This window comes from Lentinula edodes, assembly GCF_021015755.1.
Source record: "Lentinula edodes strain Le(Bin) 0899 ss11 chromosome Unknown C8R40scaffold_14, whole genome shotgun sequence".
In the NCBI taxonomy this organism is placed as follows: Eukaryota; Fungi; Basidiomycota; class Agaricomycetes; order Agaricales; family Omphalotaceae; genus Lentinula; species Lentinula edodes.
In genome coordinates, this window is record NW_025764320.1 from 254,925 (window position 1) to 267,566 (window position 12,642).

The 12,642-nt window shown below is 46.3% G+C and overlaps 2 protein-coding genes across 2 annotated transcripts; both read left to right on the forward strand.

Moving 5' to 3' along the window:
- Nucleotides 1-5,999: 5,999 nt before the first annotated feature.
- C8R40DRAFT_1043130 (uncharacterized protein) lies at nt 6,000-8,954 on the forward strand (the record flags this gene model as incomplete). Its single annotated transcript, XM_046224145.1, has 4 exons — nt 6,000-6,706; nt 7,237-7,583; nt 7,649-8,188; nt 8,242-8,954. The coding sequence occupies 4 exons, from the start codon at nt 6,000-6,002 to the stop codon at nt 8,952-8,954; spliced, it is 2,307 nt and encodes a 768-aa protein (XP_046087167.1).
- A 1,807-nt stretch (nt 8,955-10,761) lies between these two features.
- Nucleotides 10,762-11,962, forward strand: C8R40DRAFT_1043378 (uncharacterized protein; the record flags this gene model as incomplete). Its single annotated transcript, XM_046224160.1, has 3 exons — nt 10,762-10,960; nt 10,999-11,321; nt 11,429-11,962. Coding segments are annotated over 3 exons (1,056 nt in total), but the record flags the coding sequence as incomplete, so codon positions are not given.
- Between the last annotated feature and the right edge of the window lie 680 nt (nt 11,963-12,642).

Here is a 12,642-nt window from a genome sequence, read left to right on the forward strand (position 1 = left end):
ATCTACATCTACATCTTTTCCCTCTTCATCTTCCACTGCTACATCTACCTCTTCAAGATCTATTGCTCCATCTACTACGTCTCCTACTGCTTCATCTTCGTCGTCAATCACCCCTTGTCCCTAACGAAGTCATGGTCTCGAAAGAGGTCAACTCATTGGCGTTATTATTGCCAGTATTCTTGGATTCATCTTCTAGGTCGTGCTGGCTCTGTTCTTATATCTTTGTGGAATGCTCGTTCTATGGAACCACCCTCAGACGATGACGACTTGGTAATCATTCCACCCGGCGGCGTCTCTCCAGGGGAAGGCTATCCTCGCGTTACTGGTGAAGAGGCCGATTAGTTACTATGGCGTCTGTCTGGCGACTCCGCAACGCAACAGGCATCTTCTGTCGCTGGTCCCAGCTCTGACAATGCTAGACAACCACCCTCTACTGACAATAGTGTCACTCCATCCACGAAGCCATCCTCAAACTCCGCGGCGTCAGGATATGGGACTTTACTTCAAAATCCCAGTCTCGGTGTATTTGTTCCTCAATTCGAGGATAGACGCAGGAATATTCTATCACATTTTGAACTCCGTCAATTTGGTGATACTTCTCCGCAGCAGCAACGTTCACGGTTATCGACTGCGGGAGAACAGGGTGAATTAACTCCTCGACATCACCTAGGTTGGACGCAGTCAGAGTCGTTTATCAGCAGTTGCCCGTACGCCATCTTTGGCATCTCAGGCCAGTGATGCTGGCGAGGCGACGCTGCTCACCGCACGGCGTGTATGAGCAGGACATTGGACCACGATCCGCACCGCTTTCCCCAGGTGCTGAATCTAGTCGCAAAAGGGACAGCGGGGCCTGGAAAGGTTTGGGCCTCGGAGATTCAGCTGCTATAGGCCGGTTGAGTTGGTTCCAAAACATTACGGGGAGTTCATCGTCCCGACGAAATCTATGCAATTCGGGTTTACTTCAAGGTCGCGACTTTGAAGCTGGTCGAGCTTTACTCAACGCTGACTGGGGATCTCCTCCCGAATGTTTGAGCTTCAGGGTGCCTCGTTTCCGTGAATTGGACCTTGGTGTAGGTTACGCAGGACAGATTTGTCTCTGGTACCAGTGCCAACAGTCGGCCATATGTAATATGGTTCGAATAACTCAGGTGAGTCGCCAATCTACAAGCATCAGTTCGACTTTCTACCGTGCTCATGATCCTACGCAGGAAAAACGGAATATTCCGTTATATAGGCGCCCGTCCTCAAGATGTTCGTTTCTTTGTTGAAATTCTTGTTCCCAAACTTCCACCTAAGTTGCAGCCAAACTTCCACTCGAGGTTGCAGTGTCCTTGCTTCTCCCTTCCTCGCCGCTTGAACCCCGGCAATTCACCAGATGGCTACTGGAGCTCCAACCATTGGTGCCACTCATCATCTTGGTGGTGTCTTCAACAATTCAACTACTCACAATCACAAACGTCATCGCGTGAATTCTGTCACAGAACTCGAACCCGAACCAAACAATTCCAGCGATGTTACTCATGGTGGCTCTGAAGTGAAGCGCCAGAAGGTGTATCATGGAGGTATGGTGCCGATTGTTCCGCCCTAAGAAGGGGTATTAACAATGCGCTCAGGACTCAAGGAACGCATTCCGACTACCTATATACGCGTGGATCGATCTGATTTCAGCTACAATACTCCTATTTTCACTGACAGGTACAACAATATTGCTGATAACCTGGCTTCTGAACCAGGGAATGTTGAAGGTAAAGTTATACAAACAGTATATAATCGGGATCTCATCATTATTGGCCCAGATTTTGGAAGCACTGCGCATGAAATGAGTGGTCACGACTCTGACCCAGATGTTGAAGATGACGAGGACGAGAATCCTGTGCCACCTCCTAGGTTTCATGCGAATTACAAAAGTCCATCTGTTTCGCATCACAGCCAGTCTTCAATTGCCAGTGATGATGGGGATGATGAAGATTCTTCATCTGAATACGAAAGCGACAGCGACGGCTCTTCCCGCTCTTACTTCCTTGGATACGACAGCTCAGAGGAGGGGTCCGACTCCAACATATCAGAAAGTCATCGTGGAGATGGTCCCTATGCTCGCTCACCTAGCCGTGAGAGCTCTGGTGGCACTCGGTTTGGCGGTATTACCGACGATTCTGTTGCAAGCACGAGCTCTCAACAGAATACAACAAGCGCTAGCAGCTCTAGCTCGGCTAATACTGAGAGCAATATAGAGTCGGCGGGATCACTCAGCTCTCGCACACACGGCGAGGATCAGGACGAAGATGAGGATGATGTCAATGTCAATGACGATGTCGAAGAAGAGGACGAAGAAGAGGATGAAGAAGAGGACGAAGAAGAGGACGGTGTCCATGATGACGACGAAGATGATGATATGGATGTGGACCAGTACCAGGCCAATTCTTCAGATTTTTCCTCAGACTCATTGAACAATCGCATGGATGTTGACGAGAAATTGCCTCGATCCATTCCGATTCCTGGTCGTTCTTCAGATGTTAATTCCGACTTCGCAGCACGCAAACCTCCTCGGGTTACTGTGGAAGAAGTACCTGACATCGATGTGACCTCCCCTCAAGGCCTGGGACCGAACGGACCCATTTTAGTCGAAGTCAACATCGAAGATGAAGACCTCAATGATGCTCCATTTTGTCCACCCCCCTCAGGGTCAAGGGAATCCGAAATTCAGCCATCAGGCTCCAACTTGCGGGTACCACGTTTCGGGAAAGTTGACGAGGACCCGGAATCACCTCTATCGTCGCTTCCGAGCGACTACAAATCCGACGCCAGTGTTAGCCGCAAGGAAGCCGCCAGCAAGCAATACCTGTTGCGGGAAATACTTCAGTTGATTGAGAGCCGTGTCAAGACGCGGTATATGGTAGGTTCCTCATAGTCTTTGACCTTGTCATGATGGTGACTCTCTTGATGATACTTAGCAGGAACTATTCTATGAAATGACTGCGAAGAATCAATCCCAGCTTTCTCGTGTTCTAGTTGAGATTTACTCTTTTCTTGGGGAGCTCGACAGTCTAGATGCCGCCAACATACATGTAAAGGTTGATAATGATGGGTTCACCAAGCAGTGGCAACGCACCAAACATCGCCCTCACACTCAAACATCATTGGCCGAGGAGGTTAGGAAGACCGTCCGTGAATTGATTCGACCTGAACATCAGCTCTTGGTTTCCATTGCGGCCTGGGAAGTCAAAGAATGGAAGGAAAGGAAACGAGAGGGCCCGAGTATTTCTAACTTCCGTCTTCAGCTGACCGGTCTCTGGACTCCATGGAACAAAGCTGCAGCAGATGTTTTTGCGAAATACTTCATTACATTAGAAGGAAATGGGGGCTACAACATAGAGACTGTCAAGAAGACCTTTCGAGGCCATTTAACTCAATTGCGGAAGGATTTTCTTGAGGAGCAGTCTTCGGGAATGACTCCAGAGCAGCTCTTTGAACAACGTCGCCAAAGAGTGATGGCTCGAAGAGAACGGGTATGGATTCACATTTAGCTAGCCCACAAATCACTCATTGTGTTGTATCCACTTCTTCAGCTGGTTGACCGACGCCTAGAGGCCTTTTTCGCTGCATCTACTCGCTACGGGCATAGTATGGACAGCCTTGCTGCTGTTGTCACTCGCATTATTGCTGAAGTAGTCAGCGGTGATGAAACTGAGGACAAAAAAGCAAACAAATACCGCATTACCAAGGTTTTATGGCGCTCGCGAGAATTAGCCCAGTTCTTAGCATATCTCTCTGCTCTTCATCTTGCTGGCCGCTTCACACATGGCCAAAAATATGCAAAAGGAGCATTTCCTGTTGCTCGATATCAATCTGCCTGGCCAGATAATATCTTTGATGCGGACTACGCTCCTGCAGGCCTTCCGGTGAATTGGTATGATGCCGAGTGGCTCAAAGCACATCCAGAGAGGAAGGCGGCACTCAATGTTCAACCAGAAGTCCGTTTAAACTTACCAACGGAACTTGCGAAGTGAGTTGCCATATCTAATATAGCTATCACAGTATTTATACTTTTAAAAGGACTGCCAGGCGTTTTCTTCATGTCAAGACTCGACGAGATATGCCACTTAATGAAGACCACCCTTTTGTCAAAGGAACGTAGAAATCCAATCATGAATTCCTCACAGGCATCGGAGAAAACTGCTTTCAGTGGTGTGACGGAGTGAGACGGCGAACTCTGGTTGAATTAGTGCAGGCGATCGTCTACCTGGCTATATCTATCTCGCGATTGGAAGGATTTTGACGCAAATGTGATTCGACGATTGTGTATGATAACAAACTATAATATTATATCATAGACACATTTCATCGGAATTCTGGATGCTTATCTCAGCTTATCTCATGTCCGGCGTTGCTGTCTCTCCTCATTTTTCCTTTCCTCCTCATTAAACTCTCTAAAGTAAATCAAATGAAAGCTCGTTTGAAGAGTGGCCTACCCATTGGACAGCATTTGAAGCCGACGCAAAAGAATGGAGCACTGTATTCGTGCACCTGTGTAGATTGCAGCCTGAAAGGCTTTATCGTCACTGCCGATGGACATCAGACACCTGGATCTTATTTCTACAGCCTTTTGGAAGTCGCGCGACATCAGAGAGAGCAGGAGAATGCAGACAGGCTCATGGCCCAAGTTGTTGTTCCAGCACCAACAACAAATTCAAGTACGACGACTCTGGAGCAGGCGGCGATTGCACAAGAACCACTAGTTCCCAGAGCAGATGCTTTGGCATATGTTCCTATATTTCCACCCCTCGATGATGAAGGAGTTGAGCCCGAGGCCCAAGTTGACTCCTGTTTCGAGTGGCAAGAGGTGATTGCTACGCGTGCTCGGCTTGATCGAGCTCAGGAATGTGCTGGTTGGGATCCGACGGACGTCGAGTTTATTGGGGACACCACGACTATTCTCCCTGAATCATCCGATCCTATTGAACTTCTCTCTGCTACCACTCGCAACTCTGATGTCAAAGGGCATCTACAGTGGCTTCTCAGTGCCCTCCGGGAAATTGAAGGATACACAGACAAACTTCCTTGTTTCAATTTTGCCCGCTTCTGCTTGGAACATAAGTTAGTTTGCAGGATGTTGAAAGAAGAACTCGCTACCACTCGTCAGAAGCTCCGAGATGAATGGCAACGACGCGTTAACATCTTTGAACTTGGGCAAGAACGTATCAAATCTACTGGTGTGTATAATGTTGCCACTACTTGCATCGACGAACTCATGAAATTCCATAGGTGTGGAATATCGAGACGTAGAACCTCACCAGCAAGCCTATTTCGTCATGTTATTTACTGCGGCTGTATTTCACCTTCTGTGCAACTTGGCAATGATCCCTATGTCTTTCTTTCTGGGTAGCATGCGCATCGTCAGTGGGTTAAATGGAAATTCTTCCAGAGAAATTCGACTACAAATTCCTATCGATATACGGACAGTGGTTGAGAAATTGAGTCTCCAGCCAAAGTACACTGCGTATGCATGCTGTCCCAAGTGCTTTCAGTTATACGACCACGACGGCTGCCCAGATATCTGCTCGAACAAAGCTGCTCCCGAAGACGAAAAAGCCTGTGGGCGAAAGCTTCGATCCGAGCCTCGAAATGGGTCCCAAAACTTGTCTTCCCCGTCTCGCCCAGCGCGAGTGTACAATTCCCAGTCTTTGAAGCACTGGATTGCATGGATGCATTCCCGCTCGGAGATTGAACCTTACTTAGAGAGACTATGTGATTCTCAGACTCCTGCTAATGAGGTCGTCACGGATATCTGGGAATCCAAGTATCTTCGAGAGTTTGTTGGTCTTGATGGGAAACATTTTCTCTCTGGTGGTCGGCACAATGAGAACCGTCTGGTATTCAATTTGAATGCAGATGGTTTCAATCCGTTTGGAAATCGCACTTCTGGCAAAAAGGCTAGTATCGGTGGAATCTATCTCGTATGTTTGAACCTCCCTCCTTCCCTTCGACACAAACCAGAAAACATGTTTCTTGTGGGTATCATTCCTGGGCCGAAAGAACCCTCGTCGCATCAGATTAACTATCTTCTCCGTCCTCTTGTGGATGAGCTCGAACTCCTCTGGGAAACTGGTATCTATGTTGATCGAACATGCTTACACCCACATGGGCGGTCAGTTAGAGCAGCCCTTGTTGCACTAGTCTGTGATATGCCTGCTGCTCGCCTACTGGGTGGGTTTTCGCATTTCAGTAATCTCGGATGTCCATGTTCTATGTGCAAACACTCAGGTCTTAACAACCTTGATGAAACCTCATTCATCCCTCGTACTGGTGAGGAGCATCGGCGGATGGCTCAAGCCTGGCTTGATGCCAAAACTCAAGAGGAGCGTGATGGCCTCTTTGCACAGAATGGTGTTCGATGGTCAGAACTACTCAGACTCCGATACTGGGATCCAGTGCGAAATACGGTAATAGATCCCATGCATGGCTTCTATCTCCGAATCCTCCAGCGTCATTGCAGAGATATCTGGGGAATGGGTGTCAAACTTGAAGACTCGGATGGGATCTGGGAAATACAGGATCTTAGCGATGAAGCCAAAGCCAATACCCAGATGATCCTTCGAACCGGTGGTAAAACTGCTTTAAAAGGTCTTACAATTACGGCTTTGCGTTATCTTGCTTCATATAATGGTCTAGACCCTTACCGGAAGAAGAGTGCGCTACTCCATCTGCTGTTGAATCTTGTAAGTCCCTGGTGTTTACGTGCTCGACATTTACTCTGATACACCATAATAGCGGGTTGAAAAGGGTTGGTTTGATTCAAAACAAAGGCCCATTCAAGGAACCATAGTCAGCAAGGAGAGTACCCAGTCCACAACTATACTTGTGGAACCACCTATGGGATCCTCTTTACCTGAAATCGCAACCAAGGTTACCCCATCTGATGTTGAATCTTATGCTGAATCTACTCAAGCTTTCGATCCCGACTCCATTGAAGATGCTCGGTATGAGTTTCAGTACGGTAATCGCAAGAACATTCTCCCCAAATTCTCTCTCAGTATTCTTCAAAAGTTATTGGATGAGAACAGTCTCAATGTCATTACTACAACAGGTAGAGTTTCAAAATCAAGAAAAATGATTGTGGATGCTCTAGCAAATGAGGTCAGTTCTATGGGCCTGATTTCGATCTTGAGGTTTCATTAAATATAACTTGGTATTTTAGCGAAATCGAAGGAGACAGCAAGGACACGGTGCTGGTCAGAGTCCTTCTACATCCACCCTCATGCCTCAACTTCTCCTTTTCCCCCACCAAACATCCGTTACATCTACATCTTCACCTTCAATGCATTCACCTACAACTACTTTACCGGTCCCTCTCCCTACAGTTCCCTTGATTGATAACGAGCTGTTATCGGAACTGTACAAGAAGGCACCAAGGTCGAAAATCAATTCGTTGGGTTGGAAGAAGCTGCGAGGACTGTATACCTTCATTCAACACGCAAAGACCGCTGCTAGTAAAGAGACGACAATAGCAGAGGACAATATTCCAACAAAGCCGACGGCGACTGAACGGGAGCAACTAAAGCAGTATATTCACCAGCAAGTGCGTAGTTCCAAGCTAGCATGCTCATTTTAATTCATTAGAATATATAGCGTTTCGAACTCGGCATCACAGATGAAGCAGGCCATATCGTTAAGAGAAAAGACAAAAGCAAGAAAGCGGCCGGTGTGCTCGGGAAGGCCACTCTCGCCGAAGTCCGAGCAGATATGGATGTGTTGTCGTTACCGTCCTGGGCACCCACTGCACCTCGTCATCCGGGAGATACACAGCATGGTAAATTCACTGCCGACCAATGGCGGGCTTTCTGCACCGTAAATCTTCCGATTACTCTTATACGTTTATGGGGTTCTTTCCCTAAAGAAGACAGGAAATACAAGATGCTCGAAAATTTCCTGTCTCTTGTCAGGGCTGTTCGCCTAGCCAACATGAGAGTCGTTACTGAAGAAGACATTCAGGAATTCGAAAAGAACATACGCGATTATTTAGCACAACTTCGTGTCCTCTATCCTCATACTAACATCACTGTTTATCAACACATGATGCTGCACTTTGGTTTTTTGCTGAGGCGGTTCGGCCCTGTGCATAGTTGGCGCTGCTTTGCTTTCGAGCGCTACAACTACATACTCCAAAACACTTCCAACAATGGACACCTCGGTATGCACATCTCATCTCCTTCACGTCGCGAATACTGAAATCATAACTTATAGGTGAACTGGAAACTACACTCTTCACTCGATTTTGTAACGCTCAAAGGTTAAAGTCTATATTTCACGCCAACAGACTCCCCCTTTATCTGAAAGAGCTTGCCGGGCTATACAAACACTATTTCGAAAATTTAGATACGCGGGGCACTCGTATATCGGATTCGCTTGCTTTCGATGAAACCTCGGAAACAGTTGACTGGGACAACAGTAAAGCCCTCAAGCGGCTGGATGCTAGACATTTCAAAGCATTACAGCAATGGGTGGACAACCACTCAGACAATCCTGGTATCTTGCAACAAGATATGCTGTTGCGGAACAAGTTGCAACGTCGAGGCCTCACCTTCACAAACCAGAGGAAATCTTATAACGATGCTCAGATTGTCGTGAACCTGACTACGTCACCCAACTGTTGGTCCGCGGGCTCCATCCATGAGATGTTCACTGTTCGCTGGCTTACTCCAGACGAACGATACATCACTGAGACATTTGTGGAGGTTAACCTGTACCGACCTTTGTCAGGTGACGAACTTATTCTTGACAAGTACCGTCGGTTCGGTTTTGTCGGTGGGAAATTGTTTCATCGTCATGGTGTAAAGGACACCATTCTCTTGCCGCTAGACCTCATCCCTTGTCATTTTGCATGTTCTGTCCAGCAAGAATCTTCTCATGACGGGACATTCATACATGCACTGCCACTCAACAAGATAAGCTTATGATGGAGATCTACTATATATCGTGCCTACCTGGCTTTGAAAAGGATGCAATCCCTTTGCGTATAATAGTGATAGTATGTACATATCTAGACTGGAGGAAATAACTACATTTGAGCGTCTCTTTGTCCTGGATCCCAATGAATGTGCTGAAAGAGAAGAACAAGAACAAATATTGAGATCTTTTCTGATTTTCTGCATTCTGTCATTAATAAGCCGGAGGTCATGGCATGGATAAACATAACCTGATTTCATTGCCAACACTGGATAGCCGAGGTATGCCAGGTGACTGGGGGCAAGGAGTAATGACAGTATGCAAATCGAGCGGGGAGATCATACTGGAAGGGTTTGGGCGGAATAAGATGTATGGGGTAGTGGTCCTAGAGCCGGGACCCACAACAGCAAACTACTCCTGGACACGAGACCGACCAGTCGATATCCACACATGGCACTGACACCTAGGGCACATAGGGATACAGTGTATCCTATGCATGTCTAACTGGAAGCTGGTCGACGGCCTCCACATCACAAACCGAGATGTCCAAGGGATGTGCGAAGATTGCCTATGCCAGGGCCCAGTATTGAAGGCAATCACCATATCCCAGCAGGTGTACTTCCAAAGGATGTGTTAAGATCATGTACACTGTGTAACCGTGCCAGAGGTCACAGAGTGGCTAAGTGTGGAAGACGAATGGGACAGTAGTGAAGTTATTAACAACACCGCCGTTATGCCGTTAGTCCCCGGAGGTCGAGAGTATAGGCCAAGTCGGAGCGGCAGTAATGCCAGTGACGAGGAGCAAGCCAAAGAACTTATAAGTCCAAAGGCTATAGAGAGAGTACTTCAAGGCATTGAGCCTGAAGACTTAAAGGAGCACAGAGTTAAGGAGGGAATCTAAGTCGATAATTAAACTGAGGAACTACAGTAGCATACAGGCAGTATTTATATCTACGGAGCTGCGCAACGGTGCGGAGCGCCAGACTAACTACTAGGAGCTATACGTGTAGTCCTGCAGGGTAAAGTAAAAGACAATAAGGAGAGACTAGAATGAAAGGGTATATGTAGCGAGAAAGAACAATAAGAAAGAGATTACAATAAAGGGTGGATCTTCGGAATACCGAGCGGCGGAATGGAGGCCCAAGGCATGGGCTTGACAGGATGCTTGCGCACTTTGGGCTGGAGAATGTATGGCGGCGAACTACTCCACTATTCAACCGTTGCCAAAGTCGATTCAAGCTCCTCCAACTCCTTCCTGTTTCATTCATCTCAATCCAACAACATCTATATTAAACTCAGTTCAAGTCCATCCGGTTTCATCCAACTCACTCCGACTCCATCTATTCTGTTCCATCCAACTCTATCCATCTCGGTTCAACTTCATTTAACCATCGCCAAACTTGATTCAAGTTCCTCCAACTCCTTCCAGTTTCATTCATCACGATCCAACTCCATCCACTTTCATCCATCTCGGTTCAACTTCATTCAACTCCATACAAGTCCATCCCACTCCTTCCGGTTTCATTCATCTCAATCCCACTCACTCCGACTCCATCTATTCTGTTCCATCCAACTCTATCCGTCTCGGTTCAACTTCATTTAACCATCGCCAAACTTGATTCAAGTTCCTCCAACTCCTTCCAGTTTCATTCATCTCGATCCAACTCCATCCACTTTCATCCATCTCGGTTCAACTTCATTCAAGTCCATACAAGTCCATCCCACTCCTTCCAGTTTCATTCATCTTGATCCAACTCAGTTCGGCTCCATCTATTCTGTTCCATCCAACTCTATCCATCTCGGTTCAACTTCATTTAACCATCGCCAAACTCGATTCAAGTTCCTCCAACTCCTTCCAGTTTCATTCATCTCGATCCAACTCGATCCACTTTCATCCATCTCGGTTCAACTTCATTCAAGTCCATACAAGTCCATCCCACTCCTTCCGGTTTCATTCATCTCAATCCCACTCACTCCAACTCCATCTATTCTGTTCCATCCAACTCTATCCATCTCGGTTCAACTTCATTTAACCATCGCCAAACTTGATTCAAGTTCCTCCAACTCCTTCCAGTTTCATTCATCTCGATCCAACTCCATCCACTTTCATCCATCTCAGTTCAACTTCATTCAAGTCCATACAAGTCCATCCCACTCCTTCCGGTTTCATTCATCTCAATCCCACTCACTCCGACTCCATCTATTCTGTTCCATCCAACTCTATCCATCTCGGTTCAACTTCATTTAACCATCGCCAAACTCGATTCAAGTTCCTCCAACTCCTTCCAGTTTCATTCATCTCGATCCAACTCGATCCACTTTCATCCATCTCGGTTCAACTTCATTCAAGTCCATACAAGTCCATCCCACTCCTTCCGGTTTCATTCATCTCAATCCCACTCACTCCAACTCCATCTATTCTGTTCCATCCAACTCTATCCATCTCGGTTCAACTTCATTTAACCATCGCCAAACTTGATTCAAGTTCCTCCAACTCCTTCCAGTTTCATTCATCACGATCCAACTCCATCCACTTTCATCCATCTCGGTTCAACTTCATTCAAGTCCATACAAGTCCATCCCACTCCTTCCGGTTTCATTCATCTCAATCCCACTCACTCCAACTCCATCTATTCTGTTCCATCCAACTCTATCCATCTCGGTTCAACTTCATTTAACCATCGCCAAACTCGATTCAAGTTCCTCCAACTCCTTCCAGTTTCATTCATCTCGATCCAACTCCATCCACTTTCATCCATCTCGGTTCAACTTCATTCAAGTCCATACAAGTCCATCCCACTCCTTCCAGTTTCATTCATCTCGATCCAACTCAGTTCAAGTCCATCCAACTCCATCCACTTTCATCCATCTCGGTTCAACTTCATTCAACTCCATACAAGTCCATTCCACTCCTTCCGGTTTCATTCATCTCGATCCCACTCAGTTCGACTCCATCTATTCTGTCCCATCCAACTCCATCCATCTCGGTTCAACTTCATTCAACCATCGCCAAACTTGATTCAAGTTCCTCCAACTCCTTCCAGTTTCATCCATCTCAATCCAACACCATCTATATTAAACTCAGTTCAAGTTCATCCGGGTTCATCCATCTCAATTTGACTCCATCTATTTTGTTCCATCCAACTCCATCCAACTTCATACAAGTCTATCCAACACATCCAGGTTTATCCATTTCAATTCAACTCCATGTATTCTGTTCCATCCAACACCATCCCACACCATCTATTCCATCCATCTTGATTTGACTCCATCTATTCTGTTCCATCCAACTCCATACAAGTCCATTCAAAACTATCCAACACCATCTATTCTATCCATCCCGATTTGACTCCATCTATTCTGTTCCATCCAACTCCATCTGGTTTCATCCATCTCCATGCAACACCATCTCTTCTATCAAACTCAGTCCAAGTCTATCCATTTTGATCCATCTCAATCCAACTTCATCTATTCTCTTCCATGTCAACCTTTGTTCTTTGATTCCAGTTCTTGCAACTCCATCCAGTTTCATCTATCTATTCTATCAAGTTTCCCAATTTCCATCCAGTTTTATCTATCTTGATCCAACTCCATCTTTCTCCATTGAATTTTTCTATTTCAGCTCTATTTTGTATCATCCTCTTTCATCACAATGCTGAACCCTAAATTGCAAGAACTTTGTAGGTTCACTGTCTCTTT